A 20,297-nucleotide genomic window follows, 5' to 3' on the forward strand; every position below is an offset into this window, starting at 1 on the left:
CACTCTGTGCCCGTGGCCCGGTCCCGGTCCCTCTCTCTCTGCCCGGTCCCGGTCCCTCTCTCTCTGCCCGGTCCCGGTCCCTCTCTCTCTCCCCGGTCCCGCTCTCTCTCTGCCCGGTCCCGGTCCCGCTCTCTCTCTCTCTCCCCGGTCCCGGTCCCGCTCTCTCTGCCCGGTCCCGGTCTCTCCCTCTCTCCCCGGTCCCGGTCCCTCTCTCCCCGGTCCCGGTCCCGCTCTCTCTGCCCGGTCCCGGTCTCTCTCTGCCCGGTCCCGCAGGCAGGAGCTCCCGGCAGGATCGTGCCTGGGGGTGTCACAGCGCCGCTGTCGCTGCCGGAGTCTCCGCTTGGCTCCCGCCCCTCTGTTTTTCCTGCAGGGAAAATCCCCGGTGCCGCACGGGCAGCGGAGGTGAAAGCTTCCAGAACGCGTCCCAGGAGCGCTGTGCAGGCTTCTGGCGCTGCATCTTTTCTATTCCCTGGGCAGGGGTTTTTCCGTAGCCTTCAGCGCCGTGGTGTTCCCCAGATGGGATCAGCAGTAATTAATTCCCTGAGTTAAGCTGTCCACGCCAGTGCCAGTGCATCCCTTTGCTGAGAGTGGATGAATGGGAATTTAACACCATTCCACGGGATTGGAGAGCCCATAAAGCCAGCTCACTTCCTTTCTGCTCTGTTGGTGCTTCAGGATTATCGGGAACAAGAAATAATGGCCATTTTTTAAATTACACCAAAGAGGACTTGGCTCTGATCAAGAGTTCCAGGATTTCTCCTGCAGGGTGATTTATCTGGTTAGTTTTTCTCTGAGTTTGTTTAAAGAGTGCTCCTCCCAGAGAAGCAAACTGCACTTTGGGAAACCTGAGTGAAACTTTCTTTGCAGGCAGTGCTGCTGAGAACCCTTGGATCCAAAACTCTATAAAATTGGGCAGCAATATCCCTCTCCTGCCTTAATGATAAACTTTTTAAAGTCTTCTCTCCAGACTTGAAGGCCCTTAATTTGTATTTTCCTATCTGTGAACTTGCAAGACCTCTAATGTGGAATGTGTTTTGTTTAAATTCTCTACATCTCTCCTTATTGATACACAGTTACAATCTGGTTTTTGGGGATCAGGCTGTGAGGCTTTTGGGCTTCAGTTACAAGAGCTGCTTTGATTCACAAGCGAGATACAGATCTGGCCTGCTAACTCTTGGTAGAACTTGGGCCTGCCTGTTGCACATTTGCATTTTCCCAGTTGTTGGTAGAATTTGGGCCTGCCTGTTGCACATTTGCATTTTCTCAGTTGTTGGTAGAATTTGGGCCTGCCTGTTGTACCTTTGAATTTTCCCAGTTGTTGGTAGAATTTGGGCCTGCCTGTTGCACATTTGCATTTTCCCATTGATCTGCCTGTGCTGGAGCAGTTGTGCTGAGCCCCCAGCACGCTGTGGGGAGCAGGGATGGATGGATGGATGCTTTGGGGGCAGGGATGGATGGATGGATGGATGGATGGATGGATGGATGGATGCTTTGGGGGTAGGGATGGATGGATGGATGGATGGATGGATGGATGGATGGATTCTGTTGGGGCAGGGATGGATGGATGGATGGATGGATGGATGGATGGATGCTTTAGGGCAGGGATGGATGGATGGATGGATGGATGCTTTGGGGCAGGGATGGATGGATGGATGGATGCTTTGGGGCAGGGATGGATGGATGGATGGATGGATGGATGCTTTAGGGCAGGGATGGATGGATGGATGGATGCTTTAGGGCAGGAAGGATGGATGGATGCTTTAGGGCAGGATGGATGGATGGATGGATGCTTTAGGGCAGGGATGGATGGATGGATGGATGGATGGATGCTTTAGGGCAGGATGGATGGATGGATGGATGGATGGATGCTTTAGGGCAGGGATGGATGGATGGATGGATGGATGGATGGATGGATGCTTTAGGGCAGGGATGGATGGATAGATGCTTTAGGGCAGGATGGATGCTTTAGGGCGGATGCTCTTCCTTCCCTGCTCAGGAACCCCTCTGTGGGATGGGGCCAGATTTTAGACCCACCCTAGAGCAGAACTGAACACCCAGGAGTGCTGCTGAGATCTGACAACCTGCTATAAAACTAACCTGGGAACTAAAATAGGAGAGAAATTATCTGTACAGACAGGTTCATTAAGAGCATCCACACCACAAACCATCAGTTTGTTATTTACACAGCTTTGATAACCTTGTGAGCAGCTCCCTATTTCAGGGGTTAATTGGGTTGTTTCCAGACACACCTGGAAGTTTTCTGTTGGAAAAGGGAGCCTTGGTTCAGTTTTTTTACTGTGCTCAAATGTTTCATAATAAGTTTGCAGCAGATTGGGTAACACATGGGATGCTCTGAGTGAACTTGTAGGTACAAGACAAGGTCAGCTTGGACTTTCCCACCTTAAAGTTCTTAGCTTTGAACAATTACTAATAGTTTGCTTCTTAAAATGTTGCCTTGTTAAGGGGGATTTGTGTACAAGACAACAAAAAGCATGAGGTAAAATACCAAAGCTCTGCTTTAAGCTTATAATTTTCTATGTGATGAGTTAAATTGTTGTTTCTGGTTGAAGATTTGCCTGTTCAAACACATTTTCCACATGCATAACAAGCATGGTTTAAAGAAACCCCAAAACAGGGGATAAATACATTAAAAAAAATAAAATAAAATTGATATTTAGCCAAATAGGCTGAAGTTACTCTCAAGCTTTTGAGTTGTAAATAGGGAATGATCAGTGCTGCTTGGTAATCATGATCTAAAGTGAGCACTTACACATTTTAGCTGAAGAAATTTACATTTATTGTGCCTATTTGAGAAAATTATAGATTACAACGTGCCCATCATTGTTCTCATTCATGGGGCAAATAGGCTTTACTCTGTCCTGGCATAAAAATTAAACCACGTTTACCTATTTTGCTTTATCCTCCTTCCCTGGGTGGATTTACTGATTGTGCTGATCAATTGTGGTTGGATTTCCTCTTCAGTTTCACTCTCTTCCATTGAAATCAGCAGAATCTGTTTCTCCTTGGCATTTCTGGCCCTGAATTTGGGCAGTTTTGGGGCTGTCTCTCCCCAGGTGGGAGCTGCTTTTGCCCACTCTTTTCAATTCATCTTGTGTTTATCTCCACTTGGCTCTTGATGCTTTCTCGAGTGTCTTGTTACTCATGAATTGCTTTTTCATTGTTGTAATTAGTGGGCTTTGTTTATTAATCCTGCTCTCCTCCCTTCAGTGTTATCAGTGTGATTTCTGCAGGTGGAAATTCAGCTTTTCCTGGCCCTTTCTCTCTCCTGCAGGTGCAGCTGTGTCCCAGCAGCTTTCAGGCTGCTCTTGGTGTCCCTCAGGTTTGCTGCTGTTCTGGCAGTGCCCTTTGTACCTTTGTCCTCTAATAGTTTGGGTCTTATTTGGGTAATATTTTTGCTATTGGTGTTATCTGGGTAATATTTTTGCTGTTGGTATTATTTGGGTAATATTTTTGCTGTTGGTGTTATTTGGGTAATATTTTTGCTGGTGGTATTATCTGGGTAATATTTTTGCTGTTGGTGTTATTTGGGTAATATTTTTGCTGTTGGTGTTATTTGGGTAATATTTTTGCTGTTGGTGTTATTTGGGTAATATTTTTGCTGTTGGTGTTATCTGGGTAATATTTTTGCTGTTGGTGTTATCTGGGTAATATTTTTGCTATTGGTGTTATTTGGGTAATATTTTTGCTATTGGTATTATCTGGGTAATATTTTTGCTGTTGGTATGATCTGGGTAGTATTTTTGCTGTTGGTGTTATCTGGGTAATATTTTTGCTGTTGGTGTTATTTGGGTAATATTTTTGCTATTTGTGTTATTTGGGTAATATTTTTGCTGTTGCCATTGTGACTTCTCTTTGGGATTCCATATCCAAATTGTACCCAAATTCTTCTCTTTTTGTGCTGCCTGCCCTCCTGTCTGTTCTCATCACCCACTTTTGGCCCCTGGCTGGAGCTCAGGTCTGTCCTAGACCCATCCTAACTCTGAGATCACTGCCCAAGCATCACCTTTGCTTCTCTTTCATTCCTTTCCCTTTGCCACTCCCCTTTTTTTTAAATCAAATGTAAAGTTTTTCTCTTTATCTCACTCTTCCCTGACATCCCCCCTGTGAACGTGAACTTTGGTGGGATTAATTAATTAATTAATTGTGGCTGTTTGGGCTCAGTGAGTGGAGCTCTGCTGCCTGTGACCTGAATTTCAAACCAGCAACCTCAGGGTTTGTCCCTTCCTGATGCTTGGAAGGTGCTGCAGAAATCCCTGAAAACACTCAACTGGTCCTTTTCTAAAGCTTTCACTTCCCTAGAGCCTTAAAAAAACCCAAAAACCAAAAAAACCCCCAAAAATCCCAAAAAACAAACAAACAAAAATCCACTAAAAACCCTCCTAAAACAAAACAACAGCAACAAAAAAAGGGAAAAAACCCCAAAAAACCAACCAACCAACCAAACAAAACCCAAAAAACCTCCAAAAAAAACCTCCAAAAAACAAACAAACAAAAATCCACAAAAAAAAACCCCTAAAACAAAACAACAACAACAAAAAAAGGGAAAAAACCCCAAAAACCAACCAACCAACCAAACAAAACCCAAAAAAACTCCAAAAAACAAACAAACAAAAACCCACAAAAAAACCCCCTAAAACAAAACAACAACAACAAAAAAAGGAAAAAAAAACCCCAAAAAACAAACAAACAAACAAAACCCAAAAAACTCCAAAAAACAAACAAAAACCCACAAAAAACCCCCCTAAAACAAAACAACAACAACAAAAAAAGGAAAAAAAAAAAACCCAAAAAACAAACAAACAAAACCCCAAAAAATCAAAACCAAGAAACCCCCAAAACATTAGCAAGCATTTGTGAAGCTGAGAGTACCCTGTGTTTTTCTGTCTTATAAAAATGTCAGGAAAGGGGGAAATGAAGTGGAGGAGAGGGAAAATAAAGTGGAGCACAGGAAAAATGAAATGCTGTTTCTTTCCACTCATGGGTATTGTGTGTTTCTGGTGTTGCATTAAACAATGACAGGTGGGTCAGTGTTAGATCAGCCTTTCAGACATCTCTGATTTCCCATTTTATGCCTTTACTGTTTCCAGTTTGCTGCTGGAAAGAAACATTCTGGAAACAGTAAAGGCATAAAATAGGGATATTGAGTGGGAGCAGTAACTGATAAATAAGAGCACTTTGGAAGATATTAAACTAATATTTGCAATAACACTGGATAACAATGCTGGTAAAAATGCTTTTGGCTCCTGCCTCCCGAATCCAGCAGTTCAGACTTTAACCAGTGAGGTTGGTTACAAAGAGATTTGTGGGATTTTCTTGGGAAACTGTTTCCAGGGTGTTGGAGGGGGCTGCAGCCAGGGAAATAAATGCACTTTGGGCTGGTGTTTCTGTGCTCCTGCCTCCCCTTCCCCAGCACTTGCACAGAGCTCTGCTTTGCTGGGCACACACAGGAATTCCAGCCTGGGTTTGTGTCACACTGGGAAACAGCTGGGTTTGGTCAGGAATCTCCTTATTAACAGGTTGTTTTGGGAATTTTTTTGGGGTTTTTAAAAAATTTTTTATTTTTTGTTTGTTTTTGTTCAGTGGGGTTTTTTTGTGTGTGGTTTTCTGTGTTCGTGGTTTTTCATTTTCTTGGTTTTTAATTTTCTTTTTTTTATTTATTAAATTTGATTTCTTAGAAACCTGGGAAGTGTTTTTGGTCTTTCCTTTCTGACCCATCACTCCCCAGGGTGCCTGGGCTCTCCACTCCAGGCAGCATTTTCTGCCCTTGCCCTGACCAAATCAGGGTTTTAAACTTGGAGCCAAGAGAGGATCCCTCCTCTCCCTCTCCTGAGCAGCCTGCATTTCTGTCATCACTGATTTGTTAGGCTAATTTAGAGATCAAGAGGTATTTAACACTATTTGAAAAATAATCTGGCAGGTAATTTTTGTTCCCTGTTTCAAAAGTGCCAGAATATCTGGGATTCCAGCCTGGGAATTGCAGTTTTTGAATGAACACAAGGCCCTGATGCCTCAGCAGCTCTCTCATGATGTGAAGAATTTAAGAATAGAATTGAAGAATACACAAAGCTGTGTATTTTAGTCAAGGTGTTTTTCAAGTGTCTGATTTCCTGACCTGCATCAAGACTTGGTTCCTGTTTCCTTCTCCCAGTGTGGGTTTCTGTCACCAGTTCATTCTTACTGGAAGGTGTTGGGCATCTGCTGCTCCCTTTATTTAAAAATTACTGGAAAGCTGAAAAAAAAATTTAAAAATTGAAATTACATTAAAAATTGTACAAAAAAATTTCTTAACTACATCAATTTTCTTAATGTAGTTAAATTTCTTAATGTAGTCGTAACTGCATCAATTTTCTCAATGTAGTTAAGAATTTTTTAACTTAATGTAGTCAATTTGTTTTTAATAAAACCTCTTACTATCCTTTACAATTGGTGTTTATCCAATTGTATTATTGGATAATGTAATATATATATGTATATATATATATAATATATACATATTATATATTATATATGTATATATATTATATATATATACATATATACATATAATATATATATGTATATATATTATATATACATATATATTATATATATGTATATATAATATATACATATTATAATAAGTATATAATATTATATATAATATTATATATGCAATATATAATAATATATATACATATATAATAATATATATACATATAATAATATATATACACAATATATAATAATATATATACAATATATAATAATATATATACAATATATAATAATATATATACAATATATATATTATTATACAATTCTATTATTAAATTCTTCACATCATGAGAGAGCTGCTGAGGCATCAGGGCCTTGTGTTCATTCAAAAACTGCAATTCCCAGGGTTTTTCTTTCCTGAAGACTTGACCAAAAATATCAGTATTATTGTCTTTGAATGTAAGATGAGTTTAGCACTGAATCCTGAGTTTTCTCAGTCTGGTGTAGCTGCATCCCCTGATTAGAAAAATCGAAATAATTTTTCCACCTGGATTTTAACTCTGTTAGAGGAGTTTTTGTGAGGGGGTCAGTAAAGCCCAAGAAAACAGAAAATCTGAATGAAATGAAGCATCAGGGTGTGAGGGATGCAACTGGGTGGTGCTGAAGGGGTTCAGGAATTCCCTCTCCCAAACCTTTGCTTTGCTTTGGGGGAGGATGTGGCCAGGAGGGAAATGAAGAAATGTTTGATCAAGACAGAATAATCAAATAAATTAAGATCTTGTGTTCTAAAACCTCTTCCTCTACCTGCAAGACAATACTCTTGCAGGTATTGTCCTAATTTAAAGGGTTAATTGACTTTATAAGTTCAGTTAAAATATTCTTGAGCAAAAGCTGATTCTGGCAGGGAGGGAGAAACATGTTTTAATCCTCAATACACTTGGTTATTTCAAATTTCTCTCTTCTTCTTACTTCGCTCTATGGAAATCCTACCGGATTTCATTATTTAAACTTAAAAATATAAGCTTTAAGCTTAAAAATACAATTTTTTTTCCAGCTTATAAATGCTTTAAAACCCTTTCTCTTGTGCTTGAGAGTCTTTGATTAAAGTCTGACTTGTTTAGGAAGAGGAGTGGGGATGGTGAGGTTCATTGTTTCAGTGCCAAGCCAAGGAAATTGCGTTCCAAGCATGTGCTTGTTGTTAGGGCAATGTAAAACCACGCTGGACATGTGGCTGACATTGCTGCAGTTGCCACTACCTTTGTTGGGTTTTTTTAAGATCCTGTTGTAAAATAAGTTACAGCAAACAGTTCTTATGAGAGAAAATTTTGCTAAGTTTTTGTGGAAAAATCTCAACAAAATTTAGTTGTTCTGTTTTTTGGGGTTTTTTTTCTCTTTTACCATTTTTAACAGTTCTGCCTGTGCTGTTGCATTTTATTTGAAACCCATAGAAGTTGTTGGCCTCATAGTAAAAAACATCTTGACAACATGTTATTCTCTTCCTTCCTTTCCCTTCCATATTTTTGGAATTTCAGTATTAAACATCTTTTTTTTATTAATTTTGAAGCCCATTCATGTGAAACTTTGAGGAGCTGCAATGCAATCCTTGGTTTTATGGGAGTTGTATTGGTTGCTTGGTGTAGTGTTGGAATAAGTGCTTCTAATGTGGTGGGAATTCATTTTTTTAATTAGAATTTATGAAGGGCAAAATCCAGGGAAAAGCAGCTACTGAGGTGTGATTATGACTGAAAAAAAATCCAGTTCTGTGTGTGGTTTCTCACATACCCAGAGTTCATCTATGTGCTTATATAAATAAAATAAAATCAGAAATAATAAATGATAAATTTATTTTAATAAATAGAATAAGAAGAATAATATTCTGTCTATTCTATTTTAATAAATAGAATATTTATTCTATTATTATTCTGCTTATTCTATTTTAATAAATAGAATAAGCAGCTACTGAGGTGTGATTATGACTGAAAAACAAATCCAGTTCTGTGTGTGGTTTCTCACATACCCAGAGTTCATCCATGTGCTTATATAAATAAAATAAAATCAGAAATAATAAATGATAAATTTATTTTAATAAATAGAATATTTATTCTATTATTATTCTGCTTATTCTATTTTAATAAATAGAATAAGCAGCTACTGAGGTGTGATTATGACTGAAAAACAATCCAGTTCTGTGTGTGGTTTCTCACAAACCCAGAGTTCATCTATGTGCTTATATAAATAAAATAAAATCAGAAATAATAAATGATAAATTTATTTTAATAAATAGAATATTTATTCTATTATTATTCTGCTTATTCTATTTTAATAAATAGAATATTTATTCTATTATTATTCTGCTTATTCTATTTTAATAAATAGAATAAGCAGCTACTGATGTGTGATTATAACTGAAAAAAAAATCCAGTTCTGTGTGTGGTTTCTCACAAACCCAGAGTTCATCTATGTGCTTATATAAATAAAATAAAATCAGAAATAATAGATGATAAATTTATTTTAATAAATAGAATAAGCAGAATAATATTCTGCTTATTCTATTTATTATTCTGCTTATTCTATTAATAAATAGAATATAGAATAATATTCTGCTTATTCTATTTTAATAAATAGAATATTTATTCTATTATTATTCTGCTTATTCTATTTTAATAAATAGAATAAGCAGCTACTGAGGTGAGATTATGACTGAAAAAAAAATCCAGTTCTGTGTGTGGTTTCTCACATACCCAGAGTTCATCTATGTGCTTATATAAATAAAATAAAATCAGAAATAAAAAATGATAAATTTATTTTAATAAATAGAATAAGCAGAATAATATTCTGCTTATTCTATTTTAATAAATAGAATATTTATTCTATTTTAATAAATAGAATAAGCAGCTACTGAGGTGTGATTATGACTGAAAAACAATCCAGTTCTGTGTGTGGTTTCTCACATACCCAGAGTTCATCCATGTGTTTATATAAATAAAATAAAATCAGAAATAATAAATGATAAATTTATTTTAATAAATAGAATAATAAAATGATGGGAATTTGCTGTTCTGCTGTGCTGGGTGGGAAGGGCAATGCCAACACTGATTTTCCTGTTTCAGCAGTGACATTTTGCACCAGTCCTGTGCTGCTGTAACGAGAAAAGAGCAGCACAAAGTTGGATTTTTGGATTTTTTTTGCTGTTGTGCGTTGCTGCTCTGTAATCTGGGGTGTGTGTGTGTGCTCTGGGTGCTCTCTGAACCTTGTTCTGAATTTTGCAGGATCCAGAGAGGAATGGAGACTCCCTTGGATGTGCTGTCCAGAGCAGCATCTCTGGTCCATGCTGATGATGAGAAACGTAAGTTGCCTGCCCTGCTGGACCCAGCTGGAATTTTCCTGAGCCCAAAATGTGGAATTTTCCTGAGCCCAGAATGTGGAATTTTCCTGAGCCCAAAATGTGGAATTTTCCTGAGCCCAGAATGTGTAGGAAGCTGTTTTCAGAGCCACAGAGATGTGCAGGAAACCCTTCAGAGGTTGTTTTCCTCAGGTGCAAACCCAACACTTTGCGTTTAAATTGGCCGCTGGGCAGGAGAGAATGACTGGATTTAAAAAAAAAAAATTAATTTATACATACAGATAGAGAAATATGAATAATATAAATAATAATTTATTTAAAAATGTGTTTAATTCATGTAAAGCTGCCTCTCTTTTCCCACTTGCATTTGCATTGGTAGCAGACAAGAAGTTGTGGTGGAGCTGCTGTCAAACTCAGGCCAGGTTGAGACTCCCAGATAATTTTGCTTGGATCTCATTTTGGTAATATTTTGGTGATAGTTTTGCTATTATTTGGGTAATATTTTGGTGATAGTTTTGCTATTATTTGGGTAATATTGTGGTGATAGTTTTGCTATTATTTGGGTAATATTTTGGAGATATTTTTAGTATTATTTGGGTAATATCTTTGTGATAGTTTTGGTATGATTTGGGTAATATTTTGGAGATAGTTTTGGTGTTATTTGGGTAATATTTTGGTAACAGTTTTGGTATGATTTGGGTAATATTTTGGAGATAGTTTTGGTGTTCTTTGGGTAATATCTTTGTAATAGTTTTGGTATGATTTGGGTAATATTTTGGAGGTATTTTTGGTGTTATTTGGGTAATATTTTGGAGATATTTTTAGTATTATTTGGGTAATATATTTGTAATAATTTTGGTGTTATTTGGGTAATATCTTGGAAATAGTTGTGGCATTATTTGGGTAATATTTTGGTAATAGTTTTGGTAATAGTTTTGGTGTTATTTGGGTAATATTTTGGAGATAGTTTTGGTGTTATTTGGGTAATATCTTTGTAATAGTTTTGGTGTTATTTGGGTAATATCCTTGTAATAGTTTTGGTGTTATTTGGGTAATATTTTGGTGATAGTTTTGGTCTTATTTGGGTAATATCTTGGAAGTATTTTTGGTATTATTTAGGTAATATTTTGGTAATAGTTTTGGTGTTCTTTGGGTAATATCTTGGTGATAGTTTTGGTGTTCTTTGGGTAATATTTTGGTATGATTTGGGTAACATTTTGGAGATATTTTTGGTATTATTTGGGTAATATTTTGGAGATATTTTTGGTGTTATTTGGGTAATATTTTGGAGATATTTTTGGTGTTATTTGGGTAATATCCTTGTAATAGTTTTGGTGTTATTTGGGTAATATTTTTGCTGTTGCCATTCATGGTGAGAGTTTCAGATGGGTTAACTCTTATTAGAATAATAATTTCCATTCTGCCAAGCTGCAGTTCACAGGTCAGACTGTTCCCTGCAGGCTCAGTAAGAAATGTCCTTGGTGCTTTCTGAGTGCTGTGTGCACTTTGGGTGTCAACCTCAGGAGAAAAACAGCATTTTGGGGTTTCTGGCTGGAAAAAACGGCATTTTGGGGTTTCTGGCTGGAAAAAACGGCATTTTGGGGTTTCTGGCTGGAAAAAACGGCATTTTGGGGTTTCTGACTGGAAAAAACGGCATTTTGGGGTTTCTGACTGGAAAAACGGCATTTTGGGGTTTCTGACTGGAAAAATGGCATTTTTGGCGTTCTGGCTGGAAAAAATGGCATTTTGGGGTTTCTGGCTGGAAAAACGGCATTTTGGGGGTTCTGACTGGAAAAAATGGCATTTTGGGGTTTCTGGCTGGAAAAATGGCATCTTGGGGTTTCTGACTGGAAAAAATGGCATTTTGGGGTTTCTGACTGGAAAAACGGCATTTTGGGGTTTCTGACTGGAAAAATGGCATTTTTGAATTTCAAACTGCTTTTGCAAATCACTCCTGTGTCTAAAATCACCTTTAAAGATGAATGCAGCTTTTCCTCTTTCGTCCCTTTGTTCTGTATATACTTTTGAAAATGATTAGCCTTGAATATTGGATTAAATAATTGGTTTGCTGTGCAAAATCTGCTTTGTAAGGAGCATTGGTTTTGCTGTTCTTGCATGTTCTCCCTGCTGCTGGATAAGCACAGGTTCCCAGTGGTGCCACTGTGCAGGGATGGTTTGGTTGATTTGCCCCAGTTCTGGACCATTTCTGGTAAAGGAAATAATTTCAACCATGATTTTCACCTGGGAGAGGGGGAATTTCTTTTGGCTACATTTAAAAAAATACATTTTGAATTTCTACTCTCAATTTTCTTGAGCTCTAATGCATTTTTTTTTTTGCCTCAGACTGTAGTTGGATGTTGAGCTGCACAGGGCAGGAATGCTGCATTTAGGGAATCCAGAGGAAGTCTGATTCAGTGCAACTTGCATGTGAGGGAGCTGATGTGTATCTGCTTCTAATTTACATTCCTTTAGTCTTACCACTTAGACTTAATTAGATTTATGCCCCTCTGCAGCTTCTAACTTGTGCTGTCTGCAGCTCCCTCCCAGCCCAGAGCTGCAGTGCCAGGAGCTGCTGGGAAAAAGGAAATGGGAGGGATGGCCCTGAGCTTGTGCCTTTCTCTGGCAGCTCTGGCAACTCCTTCTGGGTGAGAAAAGTCAGTTTTAATCTTGAATTTAGCTGTTATCCTTGAGCTTGTTATGGGAAAATGAAGTTTAGTTTTAATCTTGAATTTAGCTGTTATCCTTGAGCTTGTTCTGGGGAAAATGAAGTTTAGTTTTAATCTTGAATTTAGCAGTTACGCTTGAGCTTGTTCTGGGTAAAATGGAGTTGGTTTGGAAGTTAGTTTTAAATTTTTAATTCAGCTGTTATCCCTAAACTTGTTCTGGGTAAGAAAAAAGTTAGTTTTAATCTTGAGTTTAGCTGTTATCCCTAAACTTGTTCTGGGTAAAAAGAAGTTAGTTTGAAATTCTGAATTTAGCTGTTATCCTTGAACTTACTCTGGGTAAGAAAAAGTTAGTTTTAATCTTGAATTTAGCTGTTATTCTTAAACTTGTTCTGGGTAAAATGAAGTTAGTTTGAAATTCTGAATTTAGCAGTTTTCCTTGAGCTTGTTCTGGGTAAGAAAAAGTTAGTTTTAATCTTGAATTTAGCTGTTATCCCTAAACTTATTCTGGGTAAAAAGACGTTAGTTTGGAAGTTAGTTTTAACCTTGAGTTTAGCTTCTATCCCTAAACTTGTTCTGGGTAAAAAGAAGTTAGTTTTAAATTTTGAATTTAGCTGTTATCCTTGAGCTTGTTCTGGTAAAATGAAGTTTAGTTTTAATCTTGAATTTAGCAGTTACGCTTGAGCTTGTTCGGGTAAAATGAAATTAGTTTGGAAGTTAGTTTTAAATTTTGAGTTTAGCTGTTATCCCTAAACTTGTTCTGGGTAAAAAGAAGTTAGTTTTAAATTCTGAATTTAGCTGTTATCCTTGAACTTATTCTGGGTAAGAAAAAGTTAGTTTTAATCTTGAATTTAGCTGTTATCCTTAAACTTGTTCTGGGGAAAAAGAAGTTTAGTTTTAATCTTGAATTTAGCTGTTATCCTTGAGCTTGTTCTGGGGAAAATGAAGTTTAGTTTTAATTTTGAATTTAGCAGTTACGCTTGAGCTTGTTCTGGGTAAAATGAAGTTGGTTTGGAAGTTAGTTTTAAATTTTGAGTTTAGCTGTTATCCGTAAACTTGTTCTGGGTAAAAAGAAGTTAGTTTGAAATTCTGAATTTAGCTGTTATCCTTGAACTTATTCTGGGTAAGAAAAAGTTAGTTTTAATCTTGAATTTAGCTGTTATCCCTAAACTTGTTCTGGGTAAAAAGAAGTTAGTTTGAAATTCTGAATTTAGCAGTTTTCCTTGAGCTTGTTCTGGGTAAGAAAAAGTTAGTTTTAATCTTGAGTTTAGCTGTTATCCCTAAACTTGTTCTGAGTAAAAAGAAGTTAGTTGGAAGTTAGTTTTAAATTTTGAATTTAGCTGTTACCCTTAAATTTGTTCTGGGTAAAATGAAATTAGTTTGGAAGCCAGTTTTAACCTTGAGTTTAGCTGTTATCCTTAAACTTGTTCTGGGTAAAAAGAAGTTAGTTGGAAGTTAGTTTTAAATTCTGAATTTAGCTGTTATCCTTGAGCTTGTTCTGGGTAAGAAAAAGTTAGTTTTAATCTTGAATTTAGCTGTTATCCTTGAACTTATTCTGGGTAAGAAAAAGTTAGTTTTAATCTTGAATTTAGCTGTTATCCTTAAACTTGTTCTGGGTAAAAAGAAGTTAGTTTGGAAGTTAGTTTTAACCTTGAGTTTAGCTTCTATCCCTAAATTTGTTCTGGGTAAAAAGAAGTTAGTTTTAAATTTTGAATTTAGCTGTTATCCTTGAGCTTGTTCTGGGAAAATGAAGTTTAGTTTTAATCTTGAATTTAGCAGTTACGCTTGAGCTTGTTCTGGGTAAAATGGAGTTGGTTTGGAAGTTAGTTTTAAATTTTTAATTCAGCTGTTATCCCTAAACTTGTTCTGGGTAAAAAGAAGTTAGTTTGAAATTCTGAATTTAGCAGTTTTCCTTGAGCTTGTTCTGGGTAAGGAAAAGTTCGTTTTAAATTTTGAATTTAGATGTCACTCTTGAACTTGTTCTAGGTAAGAAAAAAGTTAGTTTTAATCTTGAATTTAGCTGTTATCCTTGAACTTGTTCTGGGTAAAAAGAAGTTGGTTTGAAATTCTGAATTTAGCCATTTTCCTTGAGCTTGTTCTGGGTAAAAAGAAGTTAGTTTGGAAGTTAGTTTTAAATTTTGAATTCAGCTGTTATCCTTGAACTTGTTCTGGGTAAGAAAAAGTTAGTTTTAATCTTGAATTTAGCTGTTATCCCTAAACTTGTTCTGGGTAAAAAGAAGTTTGAAATTCTGAGTTTAGCTGTTATCCTTAAACTTGTTCTGGGTAAAATGGAAGTTATTTTTAAATTTTGAATTTAGCAGTTTTCATTGAGCTTGTTCTGGGTAAAAAGAAGTTAGTTTGGAAGTTAGTTTTAATCTTGAATTTAACTGTTATCCTTGAGCTCGTTCTGGGTAAAAAGTTAGTTGGAAGTTAGGTTTAAATTCTGAATTTAGCAGTTTTTCTTGAGCTTGTTCTGGGTAAAAAAAAAGTTACTTTTAAATCTTGAATTTAGCTGTCGTCCTTGAACTCGTTCTGGGTAAGAAAAAGTTAGTTTGGAAGTTGTTTTAAATTCTGAATTTAGTGTTATCCTTGAGCTTCAGTGAGGTTCTGGCAGTGGTGCTGCTCTAAGTACTGGAAATGTTGTGATTTCTTGACCTGGGGAATGATAAATGGCAATCTTTGGCTGTCTGTGAATTTTGTCTGAAACAGAATTTTGTGAATTTGTAAAACAGAATTCTGCAGCGTTTCCAATATTCCAGTAACGACCAGGAGTGCAGCAATATTACCAATATTTATGAATGGAATGCTTTGAAATGTGAAGGATCCTCTTATCTCCGTGGGCACTCTCTGCAGGGCCAGTGACACTGAAGTGTCTTTGTGTATACAGATCATGAGCTGTTTAAAACAAACACTTTCCAATTTAGCAGCACTTCAAGAATTGAGTTTAACCTCAGGCAGCAGCCAAGGGCCACACAGCTCCTCACTTGCCAGCCCTGCTGGGATGGGAGAGGAATCAGAAAAAAGGGTGAAAAACCTGTGGGTTGAGCCAAGACCAATTTAATTGTTGAAATAAAAGATTATATTTGTGATAATGCAAAGAGCAAAGGGGAAGAGGGAGGAATAAACCCCAGGACAGAGGCACTGAGTGGTGGCCAGCAGTGATGGGTGATCCCCACTTGATGCCCAGTTCCTACTGGGCAGTGCCAAATTTACCCTGGGTGCTGCTTTCAGGCTCTGCTTTGGCTCAGGAGCCATGAACTGAATTGCAGCAGTTGAAATCATCCTGCCCTTGTTTGCCATGACAATTTATGAAGCACATTTGTTTAACTGCTGTGTCAGGGGAAGGATTAATTATGGAGCAGGAATGGCTACTGCACATGGGGATTTTAACTCCTGCCACGGGGAGGGAAGCAGTTATTGAGGTTTATTCTGCATTAAAAAGCAAAAGAAGGCTGAACAAAAGACAGGCAATGATGCCATTATTAGCCAGACACGTTAAGGGCTGGTCACTAATTTCTGACTTGTCAATAGTGGGGAAAAGGCCATAAAAAATCTGCTTGCACTGATGAGGAGCTATAGGCAATGTGCAACTTTATTTATTTCACCTGTAAATGGCACCTGGATGGTTTTGCTGGGATCTTTCAGGGATGGGGTTTAGAAGAAATAACCATTTCTGTGATGTGCACCCATGCTGGGTTTTATTGTTAGCACACACAGCCCCAAGCCTCACAGAAGGTGGGTGATTGTAAACTTGATTTTTGCAGTTTCCAATGAGATGCTTGGCACTCATTCCTCTTCTCTCCCTGCACTGCCCTCCCTGGGTTTGTTCTGCTTTCTCACCTGCTCAGGGCTCACTTTGGCTGCTTTTGGAAGAGCACAGGGTGAGCTGGTGTAGGGTCTAAGTAAGTATTCAGGCACTGAGGAGGAATATTATTTCCCACTCTTTATTTCCCATTCTTTATGTCTCTTTCTCTCTCTCTCTTTTTCTCTCTCTTTTTCTCTCTCTTTTTCTCTCTCTTTTTCTCTCTCTTTCTCTCTCTTTCTCTCTCTTTCTCTCTCTTTCTCTCTCTTTCTCTCTCTTTCTCTCTCTTTCTCTCTCTTTCTCTCTCTTTCTCTCTCTTTCTCTCTCTTTCTCTCTCTTTCTCTCTCTTTCTCTCTCTCTCTTTCTCTCTCTTTCTCTCTCTTTCTCTCTCTTTCTTCCTTTCCTCCCTCCTTTCCTTCCTCCTTTCCCATTCATTCCCATTCTTTATCTGCTATAAGGGGTTTGGGATCTGGTCTTTCAGTCATAAACAGAGTTTTAAAAGCATAATCTTGACTTTGAGAGAACAGTGAGGGAAAACAGTGATCAGGGCTTGTGCTTGCAGATTTTATTGTAAGCACTTTGTACTCAGTGTGTGTGGATTTACAGGAACACTTTATTTACACTGCCCTCCAGTATGTAAACCCAGTTAAAAATGTGGTAAAGAATGAGAAAAAACCATGTCTTTTCTCACTCTCTCAGGGTAATATAGTGAAAAGTCTGCTGTGGGCAAGCAGGAGAAAATCCACTTCCAGAAGGAAATGAAAGCTTTGGGAACAGCTCACAAATGGCACCACCAATTCCTGGGTAAAACTTTGCATTTTAATGCTTTGGGCCAAATCCACTCCTCTTGAGCCTTGATTTATGTTTTGCAAAACTGATAGAGAACTACATTAAAAACACCAAAACAGAATTATGATTGATGAATCCATGCTCCTTGCACATGTGCCATCAGTCCCACGTGTGCAGGGCAGCCTGGAGCTGCAATTCCACACTCCTTGCCTGTGAACGCTGTGATTGTTTGGCAACAGTTGCTTTCATGTGGTTTAGCTTAATCCACTTCAAATAATTCAGCCAGACCATACAGTTGATATTTCTAGTACAGAAGAATTATTGTGCTTTAAAATCCCTGCCCTAATCTGCTTTCTAATAAAATCCTGGTGTAGACAAGAGCCACCAAGCAGATTTTACTGCTCCTCTCTGCTATCAGGAGTTCATTAGGAGCACAGATTTTGTGCTGGCTGCCACCCCCTCATGAATAAATATGCAATGATTATTTGGTTTGGAAAGCTGATCCCAAAAAAAGATCCTGCTTCAAGGCAGGGTTGAGGAGAATTTATTCTTTTTTAGCACTATTGAAGAAGATGGTGGCTCAGTAATCTTGTTGATTGAAATGAAAACCAAGCAGGATTTCTAGCAGAATTAGACTTGAGTGCTGTTATTTGTGTTGAAGATATTAGTGATGAAATATTTCCAGCATCACCAGGACTTTCCACCCACGCTGCTGCTACTGTTTGTTGTGTAAATTTATGGCAAATGATGGGCAGGGAGCCCGAGGCAGGATTTAAAATCAGTGTTTGCAGGAACATTTAAAGACATTTAAATGAACATTTAAAGAGCTTCCATCCTTCTGTGGGAACAGTTGCATCAGCACTGCAAATACCCCAGGTCCTGAAGGGCTCCTGAGTGACTAAAAATGAGGAATTGGATGGAGTTTGATCTGTGAATGCAGGTGGCACAAGGGAAATCTCAAGGATAATTTGCAGTTTGGTTTTAGAGCATTGTGAGGTTTGGCCATCATTAGTTTGGTTGTGTGTGTTTTGGAGTTTTTTGTTTGTTTGTTTTCCTTTTTTTTTTCCCTGGAGATTCATCAGAAAAATGGGCAACAGGACAGCATTTTTGCACAAGTGTGAAATAGCAGTTGAGTGGCACAATCCTTGTGTATTTTCTGTTCACAGCTTCAGCATTCTGAGTAGAACTGGGAAGGAATTGTAGTGTAAGGACAAGAAATATTCCATAGTAAAATATGGCTCAAAAAAGGAAAGATTTCCAGCAGAACACAATCTTATCATGTGATGTGCCCTCTATATTTTATTATTTTATATATTATTAGTATTTTATTTATTATATTGCACCTGTGAGTGAAAAATAGCAAATCTTGTGACAAAGAAATAAATGGAAAAGGTCTTGGATCCTGAATTAAGAATTTCAGTATTGCTGCTTATCCGTGAACTTTTGCTTGAAGGGAATCAAACTGGTTTAATAAGGGCATCCTGGAGCATGCTTAGGGATCTTTTGACATCTAAAATAAGTTTATGTCCTTCAAAATTCCTCACTCTGGGGAGTGTTGGGCTCTGCTCCTTTACCTGGGAGTCATTACAAAATCCCTGTCTTGGCTTTTCCCAGTGCAGCCTCAGTAGGAATTTCCCTTGCCATGAAAATGTTGTACTTAAAATCTCCCTCCTGGGACTTCCAGACTCCTCCAGGAATGAAGTTTTTAATTTTGTTGGACAGTGCTTGCTGCAATCCTGCTTGGTTGAGGGCAACACAACCGCTTGAATTCAGATCTTTATTCTGCATTTTGTAAATAAATTTAGCAGTGTTTTCTGTGTGGGATTTTTTCTGAGTGCTTTCAGAGTTTGGGGGTTTTTATTTAGGGTCTGTCAGCTCTTAGGTGTCTCTTATCAACCAAGCCAGCACAAATTTTCATTTGGAGCTTGGCAACTTCTTCAGGACTTTGAGGGGATGGTGAGAAGCTCTCCAGGATAAAATCTAATATGAATAGAGATGGATTCACCACATGGATGTTTGTTTATTGTTTTATGGCTAATTAAAATATTGATTTTAATAAGTCCTATTAATATTATTTAATATTGATGTTAATAAGTCCTATTAAGGATTTATTTCAATTGTTTTTATCCTCAGATTTGCCTCATCAGCAGACAATGGAATGTTTTCCAGCAGTGCTCTGGAATTCCAATATGTTCAGAATGAGCAGTGTTGAAATTTGTGATCCTACTGTGCAAGGATCTGTCTTTGGGAGAATTTCAGGTTATATATTTTTTTCAGAATATTTTTTTTTTTTTGCAGAATATATATATATATTTTGCAGAATATATATATATATTTTGCAGAATATATATATTTTGCAGTGTATATATATATTTTGCTGTGTATATATATATATTTTGCAGTATATATATTTTGCAGTATATATATTTTGCAGTATATATATTTTGCAGTATATATATATATTGCAGTATATATATTTTGCAGTATATATATATATTGCAGTATATATATATTGCAGTATATATATATTTTGCAGTGTATATATATATTTTGCAGTGTATATATATATTTTGCAGTGTATATATATATTTTGCAGTGTATATATATATATATTTTGCAGAATATATATATATTTTGCAGAATATATATATATTTTGCAGAATATATATATATATTTTGCAGAATATATATATATTTTGCAAAATATATATATATTTTGCAGTGTATATATATATATATTTTGCAGAATATATATTTTAGAACATATATATATATTTTTCAGAATTGATTTGGTCATCTTTTTGCCAGGTTGGTTCAGAGAAGAGGCAGATATTTGATATACACAAAAAGTTGTCCTTGAAAATTAGAGGTGTGATCAGACTGGTGGTGCTCTGCTACTCACTTTAATACCCTGGATCCTTTAATTGTGGCAATTAATGTGTAGTTCACTAATGGAACAGTTTTAATGATTTAGGAGCTGTGTTTGTTGTCAGAGCTTATCTGTGCTGTCCAGCAAAAGAGAAACTGAAGTTTCCTGGAGGAAAAGCTCTGATTTCTAGGGAGCAGTGTCAGCAAAAATCTACATTTGTAATCCCTTAACAGCCACGAGAGGTGTTAAAAGTACATTTATCAGTTTGTCATGTAAGTAATGCTTGATCAATGGTGGAAAGAGTCCAGTTAGTTTTGGAGTGGAATTTGTGGCATA

The 20,297-nt window shown here is 37.1% G+C and overlaps 1 protein-coding gene across 1 annotated transcript in view; it reads left to right on the forward strand.

Annotated features, from left to right (window-relative positions):
• The window catches only part of VGLL4 (vestigial like family member 4), a 105,260-nt gene that overhangs the window by 661 nt on the left and 84,302 nt on the right, over window positions 1-20,297 (forward strand). Inside the window, exon 2 of the mRNA XM_077184796.1 lies at window positions 9,765-9,841. Coding sequence (XP_077040911.1) covers window positions 9,765-9,841 — 77 coding nt within the window. The remainder of the gene's footprint in view (window positions 1-9,764; window positions 9,842-20,297) is intronic.

This window comes from Agelaius phoeniceus, chromosome 11, assembly GCF_051311805.1.
Source record: "Agelaius phoeniceus isolate bAgePho1 chromosome 11, bAgePho1.hap1, whole genome shotgun sequence".
Classification (NCBI taxonomy): domain Eukaryota; kingdom Metazoa; phylum Chordata; class Aves; order Passeriformes; family Icteridae; genus Agelaius; species Agelaius phoeniceus.